The sequence below is a fragment of the Buteo buteo genome, chromosome 13 (assembly GCF_964188355.1).
Source record: "Buteo buteo chromosome 13, bButBut1.hap1.1, whole genome shotgun sequence".
NCBI classification, from domain to species: domain Eukaryota; kingdom Metazoa; phylum Chordata; class Aves; order Accipitriformes; family Accipitridae; genus Buteo; species Buteo buteo.
This window is the reverse complement of record NC_134183.1, coordinates 35,680,030-35,699,177: the sequence shown is the minus strand read 5'-3', so window position 1 is coordinate 35,699,177 and position 19,148 is coordinate 35,680,030. Positions and strand designations below refer to the sequence as shown.

The 19,148-nt window shown below is 42.7% G+C and overlaps 2 protein-coding genes across 4 annotated transcripts in view; both read right to left on the bottom strand.

The window, feature by feature from the left end:
• Positions 1–370: 370 nt before the first annotated feature.
• FBXO22 (F-box protein 22) lies at positions 371–7,823 on the bottom strand. Its single transcript, XM_075045584.1, has 7 exons — positions 7,663–7,823; positions 7,414–7,546; positions 7,101–7,188; positions 6,599–6,694; positions 5,397–5,561; positions 4,248–4,413; positions 371–2,996 (listed from the first exon to the last, which is right to left on the bottom strand). The coding sequence occupies exons 1-7, from the start codon at positions 7,764–7,766 to the stop codon at positions 2,567–2,569; spliced, it is 1,182 nt and encodes a 393-aa protein (XP_074901685.1). The 5' UTR covers positions 7,767–7,823; the 3' UTR covers positions 371–2,566.
• Positions 7,824–7,949: 126 nt separating this feature from the next.
• The window catches only part of UBE2Q2 (ubiquitin conjugating enzyme E2 Q2), a 53,211-nt gene continuing 42,012 nt past the window's right edge, over positions 7,950–19,148 (bottom strand). For 2 of the 3 annotated variants that reach the window (XM_075045582.1, XM_075045581.1), the window contains 7 exons: positions 17,637–17,697; positions 15,484–15,574; positions 15,141–15,199; positions 13,550–13,598; positions 12,523–12,618; positions 11,460–11,526; positions 7,950–9,637 (listed from right to left, as the gene is read on the bottom strand). In XM_075045582.1, the coding sequence (XP_074901683.1) occupies positions 9,606–9,637; positions 11,460–11,526; positions 12,523–12,618; positions 13,550–13,598; positions 15,141–15,199; positions 15,484–15,574; positions 17,637–17,697 (455 nt within the window). In that variant the 3' untranslated portion in view covers positions 7,950–9,605. The remainder of the gene's footprint in view (positions 9,638–11,459; positions 11,527–12,522; positions 12,619–13,549; positions 13,599–15,140; positions 15,200–15,483; positions 15,575–17,636; positions 17,698–19,148) is intronic. The other variant, XM_075045583.1, reaches the window with a different exon arrangement.

The window sequence follows — 19,148 nt, the reverse complement described above, 5'->3', positions numbered from 1 at the left end:
ATCACTTCACCCTGCAGGTCTTGTGACTTTGAAAGTTTTCTTTTTTTCTTAACAAAACCAAAATCCAGTTGTGGTCACGTAGGGATTATATTCTCTTGCTGAAAACATATTACCATCAGCACTGTAACTGCAGATAATTACCTTTAGAACAGTCCTGCTATTCACATTTGCCTCAATTGCTGAATATTCATTTAACTAACTTTGTCTACTTTAATACCTCATGGTTGTTTTTTGAGTCACAGAAGTATAAATTACTGCACTGCAAAACTTCCTACCCAAAAAGCTCTGCCTTTTGGTACGTGCACCTTTTAAGCACATGTGTTTTGGTTTCACTCAGGAGTTGTCGTGGTTAAAGAGAAAATGAGAATGTGGAGGCAAAATATATTTGGATAGCAAAACACTTTAATCACAGATGTTGCAATGTTATCAATTGCACCACTTCCCCGTCATTTGGAAGATGTGACGCAGTCTGGGAGAGACAGTGTAGCAGTTCCAGCCATGCAGTGTGTGGTTCTGGGGTCCCCTGGGCTCATCCCCACTCCCTGAGGTTGGAGAGATGCTCCTGGACTCCGTTGCAGGCTCTTGGGGTTCTCCCCCGCCCCCAGCATCTTTTCTGTACTATGTTTACCTCTGAAGTGTCCTCGGCTACAGGACTGGGCTGCTACAGGACCTTGCTGACGATCAGCCCCTTCAAACCACACCCTCATTTTCTGGTTTTCTGTGCCATCGTTGGAGCTCACCATCTGCTTCTTCAGACACTTCTGGACACATCTGCACCGTTACTCAGAACGCGTGGTTGCTCATACTTTATCTCCTTCTACTACAGCAAAAAGTTAGTTAAAGTTCATGGGCTTATGCTAGTAGCAACGCTGACTAGCCCCAGCTCCTGCTAACAGCTACAGGAATCCTGTTACAGAAATGAAACATCTTTGTCTCTTGTTAAATAAGTAGCTTATGCAGACAGAAAGGGCCAAACATGACATTCCGGTTATGCTGAAAAAACACGTATCCACCTCCCACTGAGAGGCTTCTCTTAAAATTCAAGCATCCTCCATTTCCAAATACCTTTCCTTCTAAATGCAGTAACTAAACATTTTCCAAATCACACCCACACTTACTAATCTCCTATCCCTAGGCAGCCACTGTGAGTTCACAACTTATCCTCTGTCTTCCAATTGAAAAAAAACCCAAACCATCATCAACACAGCCATGGGAAAGTTCTGTCTGTGCTTAGCAGCCACTGAAACCAAGTTTTGCAACACTCGGGGCAGATACACCTCTACCATAGCTTGTCAGGCCAAGTTCAGGAAAAGTTTTAACTAGACACGGGCAAAAAGTTGCCAACTGTAGTCTTGGTTGGTACATTTAAAGCAAAATATCATTAGTCTGTCATGCAACATAGAGATAAGTATTTTCTTTTTACTACACTGAAAACGGGCCAGCTGTTACTAAGTGAAAATAAAAGAGAGGAAAGAATATAAAAGGGAGCAAATATATTATTAGTTATACTGAGACTATGCTGAATTTACTTACTTGAACTTTGCAATACTGCATTCCAGCTGCAGCAATCAAAACAGGTGACTGACGTAAAAGCGTGGAAAAAACATGGAACAGCACAAGTCTTGTTTAAAGGCTCTATATAAATAGAACACAGCCAGATCTTGGGTGGTGCACAATTTCAAATTAAAAAGAAAAAAAAAACACTTTTAAAAGGAACTTAAAAGACACCAGGTAGTCTTAATTTTTAGCACTCTGGATTTAAAAGTTTATAGTAGAGAGCATCCTGCCACAAGAGAACGTAAAAGGCAACCAGTGCATTTTGATTGTGTAAACTTATGTACACAAAGACTGCAATTGCTGGTACGCACGAAGTATCAAGACACTATTCTAAACCTCAGATTTAAGATTGCTGAAATTCAGTTCAAGATGATGAGACAAGCTGAACTTGTAACTGGACAACATCTCTCTAAATCAAAACCTTTTCTCTAAGAATAGAAGGCAAGGTACTTTTACGTATTTTTCATCTTTATTTCATAAGCACTTTGTTATTTTTCTCTAACGATTTTCATTCATTTTATCTAGTAAAACCATTCAGTTCTGGAAATAGTACTCAAGTCTGGGCAGGTCGTGCACCTCTCTTGAAATAAAATCCAGGAAATGGTGGATTTTACGCATCAGTATTTCAGTACGCATCAGTAGTTTTTCTAGACTGTTTCACATACATAAATAGAGCACATCAAAGTACTGTTTCTTTCTACATGTTGGTATTTGGACTCCAACAGCCATTTGTGCAAACAATTCTCACTTTGGAAGAAAGAGGCTTCCTTCAATTGCAGAATTCCATCAAATATCGTCTACCTGCAATTCTGATGTGTACAGGGGATTACACAAAATGCAAAGCTTTCTCGCAGCTATTATATTAAACTCTATTCCAACTACAAGATTCAATAATATTACCAAAACAACGTTTATGTTTTGGAAGGGGCTTTGATTGCAAGATGTCCATTCTTCCAGACTTCTCAGCTTTCTGGAATGAAATAAACAGCTCACTGAAGGATTAAAAACATTACGCTTGGTTTGCTTTAGTTGAACCAAGATGAATAAGAGTCATAACGGTAGTATAACCATGAAGCAGGTCATCTTTTATGTCATTACATTCTCTTAATACAAAATTCCCAGTAACTATTCGATCACATCCTATTTCCCCATGTCCAAAAAAGCCAAAGAGGGGAACGTTAGGAAAAAACTTCCTAAATGCATCTGCTTCCATATTCCTTTTGGTTTTATAATGCCGATATCCTCTGCCAACACACGCAAACATGAAGCCAATGGTGTTACGCTCAGGGATGTTTGCTGCTTTGAGACGCTGCATGGCGGCTTCTGCTGTCCTCTCATCAGCTACATCCTGGTCTAACAAAACAGTGGCACTCTGGATCTGGGGACCGCTGAAAGCCAGCCCAACCACACCGCAGGCATCACCAGGCTGGGCATTGTTACTGAAAGGCAATAGGCACCGAGTTAGAGAACCTTCCAGGGAGACCACTTCCGACCTAAATGAACTTCTGCTGTGGCAGAAGTAGGCTTCAAAGCAGACTGACATCCTAGTGATTCTGAAAGCCACCCATAGCTAAAAAAACAAACCAAAGCCTTCAAATTTTAGCAACTTTTTTTTTTTTTTTAAGCAACCTTTCACAAGGAAAAGCTTTCATATCCATTCCCAGGGATTAAGCATAAGCCTACCTTTCAAATGCACGCCAAATTCAGCAGTTTGTTTATGTCACAGCTCTGTAATTCCAACTAAACTATTAGTTAAACTTAAGACAAGCAAAGGTAGTCAGCATTTACATATCAAACCAGGGCAACAGTCCACAATGGCTTCAGATTCACGTTGCTTTAAGTCTCCTTGGTTAGCCAGGACACGCTGATTTTAGTAGTTACCTGCTTATGCTTTATTAGCAATAATTTAATATATGGTCAGCTCTCTTATCTGGAGTAACAGTACAGCTGGCGTACATTAGATGCAAGAAAAATGTCGGTACTGCTACGGAGTTCAGACCTACGTTGGCATGAGAGGAGCCCATGGCAATGTCTGCACTGCGCACCCCTGCACAGGACGCTCCAGTGAGGATGCGCCAGCACCCGCGATTCAGATGGCACAAAGGGCTCTCCCTATGCAGCAGAGCAGCTGGAGCAACTGGAGCCCAAATAGGCCCTGCAGGGATCCTGGCAGAGGGAAGGGGTTTAAGCTAGATTAGATCTAGCCCAGTCCTGTGAGCACCACATCCTTCAGCAGCAGCAGCAGCATATTAGGTGTGCTCCTGAGGCATGGTCCTGTTTGCATGTTCAACTACTGCTCTGTAAAGTAAACCAAACCGAGGCTGATACAGAAACAGAATGTTCACATAACTGGTCTCTGCCATAATGAGTGATAATTTATCTGCAAGCCAGGGAGTAAACACAGACTGCAATAAACACAGAGGGTATCTGAAGCTGGAAATCTCTGTTGCAGTGGGCTTCTCCTAACTGGGTTTCCAGAATCCAATTTGTAACACAGTCATACAAAGCTTCCAGCTTTTCTGGCTAGATCACAGCATAGCAGTTGGACTTCATGATCTTAAAAAAAAATATTAACATTTTACTACTGTTAATGGGCATTTCTAGTATGACATAACTAAACGGCTGTGGCTTCTGCAGTGTCTCTCCCATTTTAAATCTTCTTTACAATTTACCCTGAAAAAGATACCTACTTCTCAGAGGTCAGTGATGTAAAGCTCTCCACTTGTCCCCCAGCCAGGATGATACTCTTCTCATTCAAAGGATTGACTATTTGATGAAGAAATCGAGTCGCTCCAGACTTCCAGGAGTTGTAGCCAAACAGAAGAACCACCCGGAGATCTGGGTTATTCTTCAGACCTACGAACAAAACCACAAACACCAGCCCTCTTATTTTGAAATACTGACTCCTGAAGTCCAACCATCCTAGCCTCTCCTCAAATAACACATCACACCGTTAGTGATGGCTTTCCGTTGCTGAATTGGGAGAAGAAGACACAAGTTGCTCAGGCATTCAGGAGCTGGGCCGTGTTGCCCATGTAAGTGAGAATTTCTGAAAAGAACCTAGCAAGGAAAAGAAGGCTGCACCTGCTTCCTCCAGCTTTCAACGTCTTTAGTGGAGCATTTGAGTTTTAGCACAGCCTCTGAAGGCACAGCTCCTCAGTTTTACTTGGCAGCCTTAACAGTCCCTTTTACAGGTAAGAACCGAGTGTCTAGTTTATTCAACAAGAACCGCAACACAGTAAATAACTTTACCTGAAAATTAAATACATTACATACATCAGCCAGTTGCTTATCCCAAGGCAGAAACTCTCAGGTTCCTAGAATACTCAAGAAACCTTCATTATATTGCTCTTCATAAATGATCTACCCTGCTGAGAACACAACGTGAGGAATGTAAACCGTATTTACTGAAATACGCTGTGTTCCATTCTACCCCTCCTTGCTACAACACGCGACTTGGGATCTAACTGCAAAGTTATTCTGGAGAAGAAGGGAAGCAGCTCCTCCCCGCTCGTTTCTAAATCGCAGTGATGGGAATCATTCCCAATGGCACAAACTCATTTATTGTTATTTTTAAGCCATTAAAGGTTGCTCAAAATGGAATAGCTCTGCTTGGAACCTAACTGAGATAATCTGAGATCAATACTCAGGATAACTTAATCTGAATACTTCAGAGAATCGGAAGAACAGATGTGCGTAATTACCAGCTGCAGCCTGAGAGAGCCACAGCGTGCTCTATGAATGGAGTTAGAACATAAGCTGTTGTTTCCATGCTGGTGCCTGAAAAAGCAATACCACACTTCACAAAAGCCCAAATAAAGGGGAGAACGAGGACATACCTGCTTCGGCAAATTTACTTTCATCAAAGACCCTGTTCTTCAAGTCTTTTGAAAAATGGAAGGTATGAATTTTCACCCCATCGATTTTGGGAAACAAGAGAGCAAACCCAGCTTCGCCCTCTTCAATTTCTTGAGGTTGATTGCTGCTTGAACCCATAGGGGTAACTACAAAGATACAAAACCAGACATCTTGTGTTCAGTCATTCCAATACTTTTGTCTACACTGTAACACAGATTGAAAGAGGCAGAACAGCTTAGATAACGTAAAACGTGATCGTTCATTTCCGTAACAACATATGTAATTGATGACTGGTGTGATTTTTTTGTTGATGTTTTGGTAAGATGAAGCATGTCTGAGTCCTTGCTGGCTATAGATCATGCTGACCTGACTTTGGACAAGGAGACATGGATGCGTTTGGACATTTCCCCCCACCCACACCAAATATGAATCAGTTGGAAAACAAGCACTGCGCAATACAGCAGCCTTAAGCCCTCCTGCCAACCTCTGCAGGTAGGCAGAAATACTCAGATTTTTAAGGACCACAAGTGAAACGGAGAAAGGTGTTATACAAGCGTGTGATGACAGTATAAACCAAACTGACACAAATATGGGGAGTGTATTATTGAATTATGGTAGCAATAACAATTAAATACCCTACTTATGCTGTGGGAAGAAAATTTAAGGCGAGAAACTAGGAAAAAACTTTCTAGTGATAAAAAGCAAAGCACTAGAAAAAAGACTGCCAAAGGAGACTGTGAGTTTTCCACAGCTGCTGCATACACCTCCTGCTAGGCCATAACAAACAGGTACGTACTGAGGACGTCCTGTACGATTACTCACAATGTGACTCTGAAAAATGCAAATAAATCCAAGATGTGGTCAATAACTACATTAAAGTGCCAAGAAAAACTGCAATAAGCTGCCTGCTCATTTAAATCAAGCCTTTTAATTATAACTGCATCACACGAAGTAAGAATTTAAGCTCCATGTGACTCAATAGCGACACTGCGAACTCCTGAAAATTGAAGCTAGCGCCGAACAAAGTGGGAGCAGCACATGGTAATCGCTGTGAGAACTCTCCCGTCAGTCTGCAGGACTATGCTTTGAAAAAACGTATGAAATTGTGATAAATGGGAACTAGAATAGATGTGCAATAGGCTGGACGCCTCCAAGCTCACAAAATCGCAGGTTTTCCTCCTACCTACAATCCCTGGGGTGACCAGTCCAAGAACCTGACATCGCTTTGGCAACAATTTTTCGAGTGCGATTGCCGTTTCTTTACTGTTTCTTTTCCTGGCTGTTAAAAAAAGAGAGAAAAGCGGAGAAGAGTAAAAATCAGTTGCTCTGAACGGCACTGGAACAAGCCCTGCAGCCAATCCCATCCTGTCTAACCAACGCTGCCTGCCAGTGGCTGCCCCATTCCCAGCGTGGCAAATCCATACTAGTCGGTGAGAGCATGGGACTGCTGGCACGCCAACAGAACCAACATCCTCCAGGGAATGGGGAAGGAACTCGTCTACGTCTAGAAGCCACGCTTCCTGCCACAAACGTAGAATGACGCAGTCTCGTTTTCCCGCCAAGGATTTACTCTCCCTCGAGCTCGACGTTTGGAGGTCTCCCTTTCGGCCGGCTTTCCTCCACGCGCCGCCCTTATGCCCGCAAAGCGCTTCTCGAAAGCAGGAGCGAGTGGGTCGGGGTTTTACCTTTCTTCTGCTCGTGGCACTCCTCGTGCCCGCTGAACGTTTCCGCGTCGGCTATATAGAGCACGGTCTGCGGCAGCACATGCACCTTCTGCGGAAAAAAGACGGGGAGACGGGACCGCGCTATAACCCAACCGCCTCGCCAGCGCCCCGGCCTTCCCCCCAGGCGGCGGCGACGGCGCGGCGGGAGCCGAGGAAAACCCCGCCCACCCGCTTTGCCGGCGCCGGCCCCGCCCACAACCCCGCCCCTCCCTCCCTGCCGCCGGGCCCCGCCCCGCCCGCCGGCCCGCGGGCGCGCCCGCGCGCACCCACCCACCTCCAGCTCGCGGGCCAGTGCGCGCACCAGCGCGTGGCTGTCGGCGGGGCCCGGCTCCAGCGCCGAGACCCAAGCGACGCGCTGCCGCCCCCGCAGGATCCGCCGGGCGCACTCCCTCCACAGCCGGCACACGCTGCAACACACCGCGGACACGGGGCGCGTCGGCCGGGGCCGCACCGGCTCCCCCACCGGCTCCGCCGCCTCAGCCCACCCGCCGCCTCCCTCGCTCCCCCGCCCCGCCTCCCTTACCAGGCGGCGCGCAGCAGCGCCTTGGTGGGCAGGAAGCCGAGGACGCGTTCCACCACCTCGGCCAGGTTGCCGAGGACGAAGCCCCCCTTAGCCGCGGCCTCCATGGCACCGGCACCGCCGCTTCTCTGCGTCACCCCTCCCGCGCGGGCTCTTCCGGTCGCGCGGGGGCGGGGACGGCCGGAGCCGCCGCACTGCCGCCGCCAGGCGGCCGGGAGGACCCGCCTCGCTCTGGAGCCCCGCCCCCCCCCCCCCCCTCCGCCGCGGGACCCAGCAGGGAGACAGCGCACTTCTTAAAACGGTTTTTATTCATAAACTTGATGCAAGTTTACAAATTACTGTACATTGCCAAGGAACTCCGCCATGAGGAACGCAACCCAACCCTCAAAGCATGCGGCGACGGTGCGGGGTCTGCCTGCCTGGGGGGGGGGGGGCCGGGCGCAGGGAGCCACCGGCGGGCTCCCCCCACCCCACGGTGGGCACCGGGGTCAGCACCTACGGGCACGGCGGGGACGTCACCCACCGTCCATCCGCGCCAAACCTCGCCCCCGTCGTTTCCTTCGAGCTAAAAACGGGATCTAGAAGCAAATGCGCAAGGACATGTGGGCGCCTGACAGAGAGAAGAACACAAAGTCGATAGTCAACTAAAAAAACCATAACAAAAACATGCTTCTGCGCTTCTAAAAAGTGCTTAGTCCGTGGTACGCACCCTTCGCTCGGCCCCGGGGAGGTGCAAAGGCCTAACGACTAGTACTACAACCAGAACAGAATCGATGTAGGTAAGGCAATGAAATAAGAGCGTAATTACACAGCCCCAGATTCGTTTCCTAACAGAGAAAGAACAGTTCCCCTTCATCTTTCGATAACAGAACCACCATCGACAACCGTGGCAACATTTCTTAAACCTCTGAATCGAATGATGCTGTTTTGTACTTTATTTATTGTAGCTTTTATATAAAAAAATTTTCATTCAAGGACTTTCATCTTGATTTGTGCCAATTACTTTATAAGTTCATTAGTTTACAAATGATTGCAACAACCCGTTAATAAAATGGAACACCTAAAAAGGTTTTTAGTACTTTAAATAACTTCAAGCTTCATAATGCGGCTCTTCTTGTTAAGGAGGTTGAGCCAGCAAGTAGCAGGAACAGCCCAGCAAGTTCTGATGCCCCAGTGGAAGTGACTAGTTACAAGGTTTTATTGGCACAGCCTTGCTCTGCTTAAAAAAAAAAAAAAAAAAAAAAAAAAACACAAAAAAATCAACCCAAACAAAAAAAAAAAGCCAAAAAAATTAACATAATCTAAACAAAGAGCATCTTTTCCAAGAAACAGTTCATATTCTCATACAGCCATGAAAAATGTTTAATGACTTAACATACATGTGTTTTTTTCCTATATCATTAATTTGGAAATACTACAAATGCTGTCATTTTAGACCAGAAAAAATTACTGTGATTTGCAAGACCTGACATTTCCTAAAACAGTATTAAACAATGTATTAAACTTCTTGGCTTTAAATGAAACAATACAACGCAAGTCTCTGCAGTCTGCATTTTGCAAAAGGTAAGAAATACACAGAAGTGTGTGAACAACTCACTCCTATTGAATGATCTTTAGTAACTTGATAGCCTGCTGCAGGGAGCTTATGCTTTCAAATAAAAAAAAAAAGGGAGAAGGGAGGGCGTGGCCCAAATATGCTTAATCCATAAGAACAAATACGGTAAAGGCCCAAACTGCTCAGTCCAGATACCTAAGAAGAGCGGAATGGTAAGGCTGTAACTTATACTTTACGTGTCAGTTGACAGATTATCCACTAACTTATCTAATAGCTAAAGTCTTCAGTACAGCTGTTATAGGGGCACTCATAGCTTGAGTCTGTGTGTTGGAAAACATAAAAAAGAGCTTGTTTTGTTGACATTGGTCCAGGTATACTACAGTCCTCAGTGTTAGCCATCTTCTTTTGGAGGAGTGTACCAGCCTATGGAGAACAGAGAAACACGTTAGGTACCGACATCGCTATGTCAAGATGATCTTGCCATCTTAGTCTCAATTTGCAGGAGATGAAAGCCTAATCCAGCTCCTTCCTTCCCTCTTAAAGTCAGCCAGCTCAGCGAGACCCACTGCCCTAAACACTAGTGGGTCTGCAGTGGGAGATAAAGCATGTGGCATAATCCAGGATCAGACCCAGTATTTGGGCGTGAAAATTAAATACTTCCAAGTTTTGGGGGTTTTGTGGCAGCAGCTAATCCCGAGTTGGATGAGCTGGACATCAACAGAGGAAGCTGTTTAAGGAGGAACTTTGCTGCAACAAAACCAAATGGAAGAGAAATACAACCCCTATGTCTTCAAGCCACTTAGTGCACAGACATACAAACATGACTACACTGGGATACTTATATACAAATTCCACCTCGTGTAATGAAGTTAGGCACGCACAAGCATTTTTGAATGGTTTATCCTACTTCTGCAAATTTTGCTGTAGGAATAGGCTCAGAAATGTCAGTTGAATAACTTGCCTCCTAATAGGATTTGGCATGCTTAGCAGTCAAATCATACCTGATCAAGTGCACATAGTTTTTTTCTAGCCACCTCCAGATCTCCAATCTTAATTCTCCTGGCCGCTATTGTAAAAATGACTCTAAATTTTTGTACAGTGAATACAGGGCCTATTTATGTTGTCCGAGAGAACAGGTAGCAGCTATAAGTTAAAGACACCTTTTGCAGCAGCAATAAATGCTGTGAATGCTTTGTGTACAGCTCCTGATGCAGCAGTAACCACTGTAGTCAAGGCTAGCACATAGCTAGAAGCAAACAAACAGAGAGCCATGCTGGCTTTTGTAGAGACTAAAAAGCAAAAGACTCAGTTAATGGCAAGTTCAAAATATCATAAAATTGGAAAGCATTTCAAAGTCATTATCTTTGATCTTCCTCCCAAGAGTAGAGAATGCATTATGTTCAATTTTAGAGGTAGGGAAACCAAGGTGCTCACTACAGTCACACTGCAATATGCTCTCATGTTCACAGCAACAGGAATTCCCAGAGGGCACCGTGTCCAACCTGGATCAAAGGACATCACGGAGCGGTAACCGGGACTAACTCCCTCGTCATGAGACCAGGGTACCAATTCTGCTGATGACTTTTACATAACGTGTAAGCCACTTAAACCTTCTGAAGGCTCAGGTCATTTGTTGTCTTTGCATCCTGGCACAATGAATGCAATTATACCTGAAGCACTTGAATGCTTGTTTTATGCAGCTGAGAGACCATTAACGGGCTTTAAATATGGTTAAAAACACCAAAGTGTCTCCCATTTCTATTGCACAGTTTTCCAGCCAGCATGCTTCACTTACACTTTTTGTATTTTTTTAGTCTCTGTTTTTTCTTTCCACTTTATCTCTTCCTTAGTGATTACTACTATTGAGGTCTTGCCACTTGAAACAAAGCCTTTCAGGGAAAGAGGCAAACTTCCAGCAGGTACTTCACGAACTAATGAGATGCTTTAAAAGCTACAGTAACAATAAAGTTCCTAGATCAACTGGCTGAAAATGAAGTTGAACTACCTTTCAAAAGACAACAGGAACACATGGAGCATTCACGTAAGCTGGAAAAGTTGCAATGATTGTTAGTCAAGTTACTTGAAGCACTACTGTCGTCCTAGTGCAAGATGAGAAAAAGGAGACATCGTTTATGGTCTTCCCAAGCCAACATAAGACACTCTGGCACTTCAAGATTTACTGCAGCCAAATACCAATGCGCAGGTTGCTGTGCAGACAAGAACAAAGTTGCAAGAATATACATACCATTTTTCTCATGTATTTGTACTAGTGACTTATAGGACTGCTGTGCTCTTGCTAGATTATATTGATTCTGAAAGGAGAAAAAACTAGCATAAAAAAACCTGCATCTAGACACGTGAGACTGAGAAACAGCTTTTTGAAGAAACTCTATGGTGGGCTTACCATGCACAATGTTACAACATTCCCAGCTTTTAAGTACAAGATTTTCAGAACAAATACTCTTATCTTCTGCTATCTCCTCCATCATAATGACAATAATTTGTATAACCCTACTGCTGGAAAGGCCCCTCTAGCCGAAGGTTCAGAACGTGAGGTAAGTCAGAAGTGTATATTGCGACCAGAAGGGCAGGCGCCAGGCAATCCCCACCGCAACTCTGTCTTGCTCAGCTGACCAGTTACCCAGTTAGACAGAATTGTGATCATAAACTTTTGCATCTTGCCTAGTTCACTATGCTTGAATACATACTTAAAAACTGGCATCCAAGTGACAATTTCATTGACTTGAATATTTAAAGCATTTAGTACCTCAAGGTTTTACGTTATGGTCCAATACCAACATACACACTTGAATTGAACTATGATTTCGATCAATGCTGAATGGCTAACTCAGCAGTATTTGCATGGTATTATTTTTCACCTTCTTGTGAAATTTTGCAGGTGTTTAGTCCAGCAAAAGGAGAACTTCTTAACATCAGCATATGTGATCCTGGCAGTCGGGCTGTCATCTACAGCCCTTCTCAGAGCTGGAATTTCCAAATCCTCCTGATTCCCAGTTCTGAATCCTCCTTCGCTTCCCGCCCCTTGCCAATACGGGGATAGTACAAGTCTAACTACTTGCACACCCTGCCCATCCCAAGGTTTTATCCTCCTCATGTGTTCATCATTTCTTAACAAACTCATAGTTAACTGCCAATAGAATACTCATACATGCACCAGACACCAAGATAAATCAAAAGGGAAATACATTTGCAATGACAATTCTGTCATTAAGCACCTTCTATGCAAGCCAGCAAAGAAATGGAAGCCCAACAGTAATTTATGTAATAGATATACACAGCGCATTTACCTTATTGGCTCCAAACTGCACTCTGGCTTTTCCTTTGACTAAAGTGGCATTGATCTGCATGATGACCGATTCTATTGAATAGGCACTGCTCCAGCCCTGGAGGAGGAAGGAAATAGTTCTATGTAACATGTACTTGCTTCTTGTCTTCACCTTGTGAATCTATTTTGGAATATGTGCTTTGGGATTGCTTTGGAGTTTTTGTGGTTTGGTTTTTTTCTGCACTCCAGTTTTAGTTTTAACTACTTGTTTCCAGTTAACAACTTTTATTTTCCAGAGAGAATCTGGAAAGTGATATACAGGCCTAGTACTAAGAACTTGTAGGAAAAATGAAAAGGCTGAATCACACATTTCCAAAATACAGCAAGACAGAAAGAAGAGCAGCTCTGTTATTACAGCATTTACACATTTTCAGCAACATCACAACAGCTGTTACAACTTCTTGTAAGAAGCAGAAAGACTGCTGTCTAAGAAAGCCATTGAGTGAGCTATGACAATTCTGCTCCCACGAAAATTACTGCTTATCTCTGACATTGCTTTACCTTCCAGGGTTCACAAAAGTTTCTGCCGGAGCCTGCAAATAGTCACTTCATTCATTGACTTATTTTAAAGAGCAAACTAATCAACTCTGTCTACACAAGTCATCTATGCCTAGATTCTTCTGCCTTCCTCACTTCTCCAGAGCTGACTTTGTGCAGCAGCAGAGGCTTCTAGAAGAGAAAACAATGTGTCTTGCTCCTGAGAACTCACTCTTTACACGAGCTTCCTCCCAGAAATTCTGAGAATTCAAAGCTGATGTGCTCTCACTTCTTGCCTCTTCCTCAGACCTCTTGTAAGCCATCCAAGGCAGAAAAGATCTCACACAAGATCAGCAAGGCAAATCTTGTGGGACTGAGCTTTGTTCCACCATGTTCCCTTTGGACTGTGTAATTTATTCCACACAGGGGATTCTTCAACTCAGGGGAAACGCCTATTTTCGTTATTTTAAAGCATGCTTTGTTATTATCGAGATAACAGAGCCTGTGTTCACCTGTTTAGTAAGAAGTTCCATGCATAATGCACCTCCACCTAGGACATACCTAGAAACAAATGTGAAAGAAAATATATTTGACATAACCAGTTAGTAAAAAGATGAAACTGTTCACAGCACTTTAAGCTCTTGCAGGCCAATTGGTTAATTTTTTTTTGTTCACATAAAGCTGAAATGCCCTTTAACCAGGAATATATTGTAACTAGTTAGCTGTATTATACTTATGCAAAGAAGATTAGCATTGTGAGACAAAAAAAAATTTCCTTTACTAACTACATTTAGTTAAAAATCAGTGACCGAGCTAGTCTGCACAACTGCTTACATAACTGTACACAGACCACGAAAAAAGGAAGGTTGCTTTTTATGGCTAAACTATGTAAATGTAGAATTGATGTGTAGTTGTAAAAAAACCAAACAAATTCACATCTGTAAAGAAATTTAACAAAATTCCACACAATGTAGGTGCACCTATAAATCAAAGATGTAGACAAATGAGATAAAGCAGATCATTACTTGATTTTCCTATAAACCACTTTCTAGTTTCAGTAACACTTCTTCATGCATTGTGCTGACTCAGTAGTCAGAATGCCTGGTCATTACAAAACCTGGACCGAGGGAGTAGGATTTACCACTCCAAAAATGTCATCTCCCCTATGACCAAGACATTCAAACAATGTAGGTCTGTACGACATTCACAGGGAAACGATCACTGAAAACCTTCTGGGCCATTCTTTCTCTCATTCTACAAAGAAGTCCAAGTACAACAAAACCAGAATCCAAATAAGTTTTCTGTTGTCTGGCACTGCTTGTTCACTTTTTTGGTAGCAGCAACCCTCATGAACAGTATTTAACTGCACTAACCACTTCTTGAATGCAAAACCACACAGCAATTAAACCCAAATCAGAATCAGCACCAGCTCTCACAGACTGCATTTTCAAATGTACAGGTATAATTTCCTGTCAGCTGGAGATGCAGAAAAGCCTTGGAAGGTGAATTTAATATTCTCTCCATGGATATATACAAGTTTCTGTGCCACAGACAGCACTTCAAACACATTTAGGTGACTTTTGGAGCATGGTGTCAATTAAATTTAGTATTTTTCAATTAGCATTTGAGGAGTTTTTAGACAAAAACTTTATGGCAGTGTTACCAGCAACAGAGAGTCAGTTGAGACTATACAGCAAGTTTAAGGCAACACAGGGATCAAGACCCCTTCAAAGCACCAACTCAAAACACCCTACAACAGGAGAAGTAACAGCGATGTCAACCATCCCCAAAGAAGCCAGTTCTTAAACATCATGGCAGGCACAGAGGCTTTCAAAGCGAGACACAAACTAAGCCATTCAAAGAGGAATTGCATCCAGCTGTTTTCCTACTATTAGTTCATAAAGCTTGAGAAGCAAGTCTCCATATGACACTTGTGAGGTCTTCACCAAACTCAAGGTCTACAGCAGCTCATGTATATATTTAGGGGAAAATTCCTGAAGCCTACATGGTAGTCTCAAAACATACCCTGCAAACAATCAACCAATCCCAAGTTGTAACATTTTCACCACAAAGTAAAATTTCTGTAAGGCAACTCAAACCTACCCTCCTGTGAGCACAGGAGATACCACTCGCACAAAGGGAGGATCAAAAGGGAAGTTATCCTGAAAAGCATAACAAAAAACAGGTTAAGAAAAATACTGTGACACTGTTTTCCTAACCAGGAAGTATTTCAATAGCCTTATTTGGCAAATCAGATTTAAAGCTAAAAAAGCAATTTTTGGAAAGCTTTAGTCCCAAATTTAAAGTTGCAATTTTTCTTTTCTTTTTTTTTTTTTTTTTATGCTAGAGCTCCATCTTTACCCAAGTAACAGCTGAGGGTCATTTAAGTCACTTCCTACAGTAAGCTACAAATTTAACCCCAGCATTTCTTCCCATAGACACATACCTTAAAAGAGAAGTTGAGTAAAATGTATTCTGCACCTTCTTTTTCTTTTAAGACCTGAAGATCACTATGCAGTGGGCTATCAGGATCAACCCTATGAAAGAAGCAGGGGGGAGATCCTAGATGAAGTTAATATTTTCACTTCCTGTAAACAGTAATTACTCCTTTAAGAGCGCTTTTGTGTATTTGTAGTTTACAAACTACATTTGTAGTAGTAATTTAAGGTGAACTGTAGAAAACTCTTGCTCTCTTTACAAAGTAAACACTTTGCCATGAGATCAACATGAAAGCTTGCTGCAATGCACTACATCCCCAATGCTATCAAGTGCTATTTGAACATAGTTAGCACAAAATAACCTGTTTATTTGAAAACAGCAATTTCAATTCTCTTCAGTTCACCAGAAACATATGTTCCAAGGGCGGGGGGGGATGGATTTAGCAGGAAGACTGTTTTGTCTGATCTAGTTTTCAGTACACAGTTAGTGAATCCTTTATGGAATATGTGATCATAGTTCTGTATCAGCTGTTAAAAGTAATCTGCATCAGCAGAAGTACTAAAGCCAGCAGCTTCTGCTCAGCAGAATTTCAACTGTTTGTTGCAAAATGCTGGTGGTGAGCAGCCTAGACATTAATTCAGACACTACTGGGTTAATCCCACCCAGGCTCTGACATCCCAGCAGCTTTTAAAAGAGACTAGTCAAAAAATGCCTGCAGCAAACCAAAAACATATGTTAAAGGGATTGATGGGCTATTAAATCCAGTCCTCTACTACAGGTGAAACCACAAACTTACTAGGTCCCCCATTTCAGTATTACTTGGGTAGTTTGTCCCCATCCTACCAACTGGAAGCTGTTTCAGAAGAAAGTCTCCCAGTGTTTAGAAACCTATCATTTCCAGCCACAGCTTGTGCTAGGCCAGTTCAGAGTTATTTGTTCTAGTAACAATACTGTTCCTTAGTCAAATGGGCTCTTTTCTCTCTGCCATTTATCCCCTCCAACTAGTCTGCACACAGTTCATTTGTTTCCAGACACTTTTTGCTGGGATAAACAAACACAATACTTCTTATCTTCTCTTAGTCATTCTGGATGCCATTTGCTGCATGCACTCCATTTTCTCTTTCTTGAAGTCAAAAATCAGACCTGTTCACAGCACTTGGAAAGAGGTTTCAAATCATCGCACAGTGGTTTGAGCGCTTTGTTGTAGAAGCACTCAATAGACAAGGCTTCCTGTAATATGGCACAGATTTTTCCAACATACACCATTCCTGCCATTTTCAGCTTCAAAACATTCACATGCCTATGATTACACTAAGAAGGAAATAAAACTGTATTTCAGCAGCTGGTGACATAGTCATACAAGTCTCACCACTAGGACAAGGCAACAGTTCCTACAGGCAGGCCAACTATTGTGCTGAAGCAGCTTATGTCCTTATACTTATTCACCATGACATCTGCACTGAATGGAAGTTCTTTCATCCATTGCCATCTTTTGCAGCCACCCAGCCTAGTTTGGATAGGCTTTTCCTTCCTACAGGTTTTCTCGTAGGATGATGGCAGAAGATCCCATTACCAGGAATAATTTCAATATAATACCTCTAGAATTAAAGTTACTGGACTATGGACACAACCAAGACAAGTTATCATCTAGTACACATAGCCAAAAGCAGTACAGAAGAGAAGACAGTCATAATTATGTTATACCTAAAAGTTTCAGCCCTATGTGTCTGCTCAACTGTAGAAATAAAGAACTAATGGTACTAGGACAGTTCTGTTCCTTCTTACATCTTGCATGAAACTAGAAGTTGCATTTTCTTGAAACTAAAAACAAACAAAACCAAAATAAAACCATCCAGACAAAACTATAGACAAAAAATTTCATCATTTAAGATTGCATATTTTGGAGTAGTTTTGGAAAGAGAATTGAACAGTAATGAAGTTATGGTAATATGCACTGCGTTAGCTGTGCAAAGAGTGTTTGGTTTTTTGCCAGCTCAACTACTACAGTTCAATCTCTGTACGCATTTCTGTTCACTAGAATTGTAGCCACCACGCTGTTTTATATGCTCTGGCTAGAGATTCTCATTTATCAGAAGTAAGAATCTCCGCAGCAATAATAAAACAGATTCTTCAGAACATGAAAAAACTCTAGTAACTTACTTTAGAAGCTTAACGTGCCATTCATACAAGCTGTCATTTACCAGTTCCACTGAATATATCCCTGTAGAAATATTAGATAAATTAATTATGCACTAAAAGTTTAACAAGGTAAAATTTAGCAAAAACATTCTTTGCTTTTAAGTATAAATATTGTCAGTAGATGTGAGCAACAGATAAGATACTGAGATACTGATACTGAGGCACATCCTTCCTTGAGTAGCAGAAGCAATTCTGAGCAACAAGGAGAAAAAGTTCTTTCATTTCTATAAAAAAAAATTCCACATGAATCAAAATGGTTTTTTTGACACCTAACCATTTCCCCCCTCTCCAGTTCCCCTTCAGACTTTCCACAGCTACAACTCCAGCTTGCTTAGCACTCAGGATATTTTACACCCAGTACACGACCAACACACTTTTAAAACACTTAACACACAGTCTGAGTATGCAGCATGATATTTCACAAGTTCTCATCAGTATTAGCAGACCAGGACAGGACACTGGACAGTGTATGGAGCAGAAACCCAAAAAAAGAAGATACGACATTTGATGAAGCACATTCCCAACAGCTGACCAAAGAAGCCAGAAAGGTGCATCAAAAGGATACCCATCTCTGGAAGCCAGCTGGTGATTTACAGCAATCTATTTGTTTTAAGCATGTTAAACAGTAGTTATGCATTTCACTCAAAGGGAAGGATGAAAGGTTATCTGCCATTTTCTTGTATATTCAAGCTTCTTCTCTGCAGAAGTTCACAAACAGCCGAGGAAAAAGCAATAAATCTTTAACCATCAGACAAGAGTTAGAAAATGGTATCAGTGATGTTCAAAAGCCTAATCTCTTCCCCCACAGACTATTCATGCATATACACTAAACAACTACAATTAAACTTGTTACCTGGGTCAATATTTAACAGCGTATCTGTTGCTGACATAATTATTTGAAAGATTATATGCAAATCAGGAATCTACCTAGGATTTCTGAAGGCTATAAAACCAATAGATTGCAGTCACCACATTCTCTCCAAGGAATTACAGTATTCATTTCTGAGTTTATTATTCTAGAATACATTATCTTGCTGTATTGGCTTTGTGTGGCAAGGTTTTGGTAGCAGGGGGGTTACAGGGGTGGCTTCTGTGAGAAGCTGCTAGAAGCTTCCACTATGTCCGACAGAGCCAATACCAGCCAGCTCTAAGATGGACCCGCTGCCGGCCAAGGCTGAGCCAGTCAACAACAGTGGTAGCGCCTCTGTGATAACATATTTAAGAAGGGAAAAAAAGTTGCAGCGGGCACATAAATGGCAGCCAGAGAGAGGAGCGAGAACATGCAAGAGAAACAACCCTGCAGGCCCCCAGGTCAGTAAAGAAGGAGTGGGAGGAGATGCTCCAGGTGCCAGAGCAGAGATTCCCCTGCGGCCTGTGGTGAAGACCATGGTGAGGCAGGCTGTCCCCCTACAGCCCTTGGAGGTCCACGGTGGAGCAGATCTCCACCTGCAGCCTGGGGAGGACCCCACGCCG

Excerpts from the sequence above, each read along its gene's own strand:
- FBXO22 (XM_075045584.1), bottom strand. The coding sequence starts at position 7,766 with ATGGAGGCCGCGGCTAAGGGGGGCTTCGTCCTCGGCAACCTGGCCGAG. Across the intron at positions 7,189-7,413 it reads CACTGGCCCGCGAGCTGGAG|AAGGTGCATGTGCTGCCGCA; the intron begins GTGGGTGGGTGC and ends TTTTTTCCGCAG. Across the intron at positions 5,562-6,598 it reads GGTCACCCCAGGGATTGTAG|TTACCCCTATGGGTTCAAGC; the intron begins GTAGGAGGAAAA and ends GTATCTTTGTAG.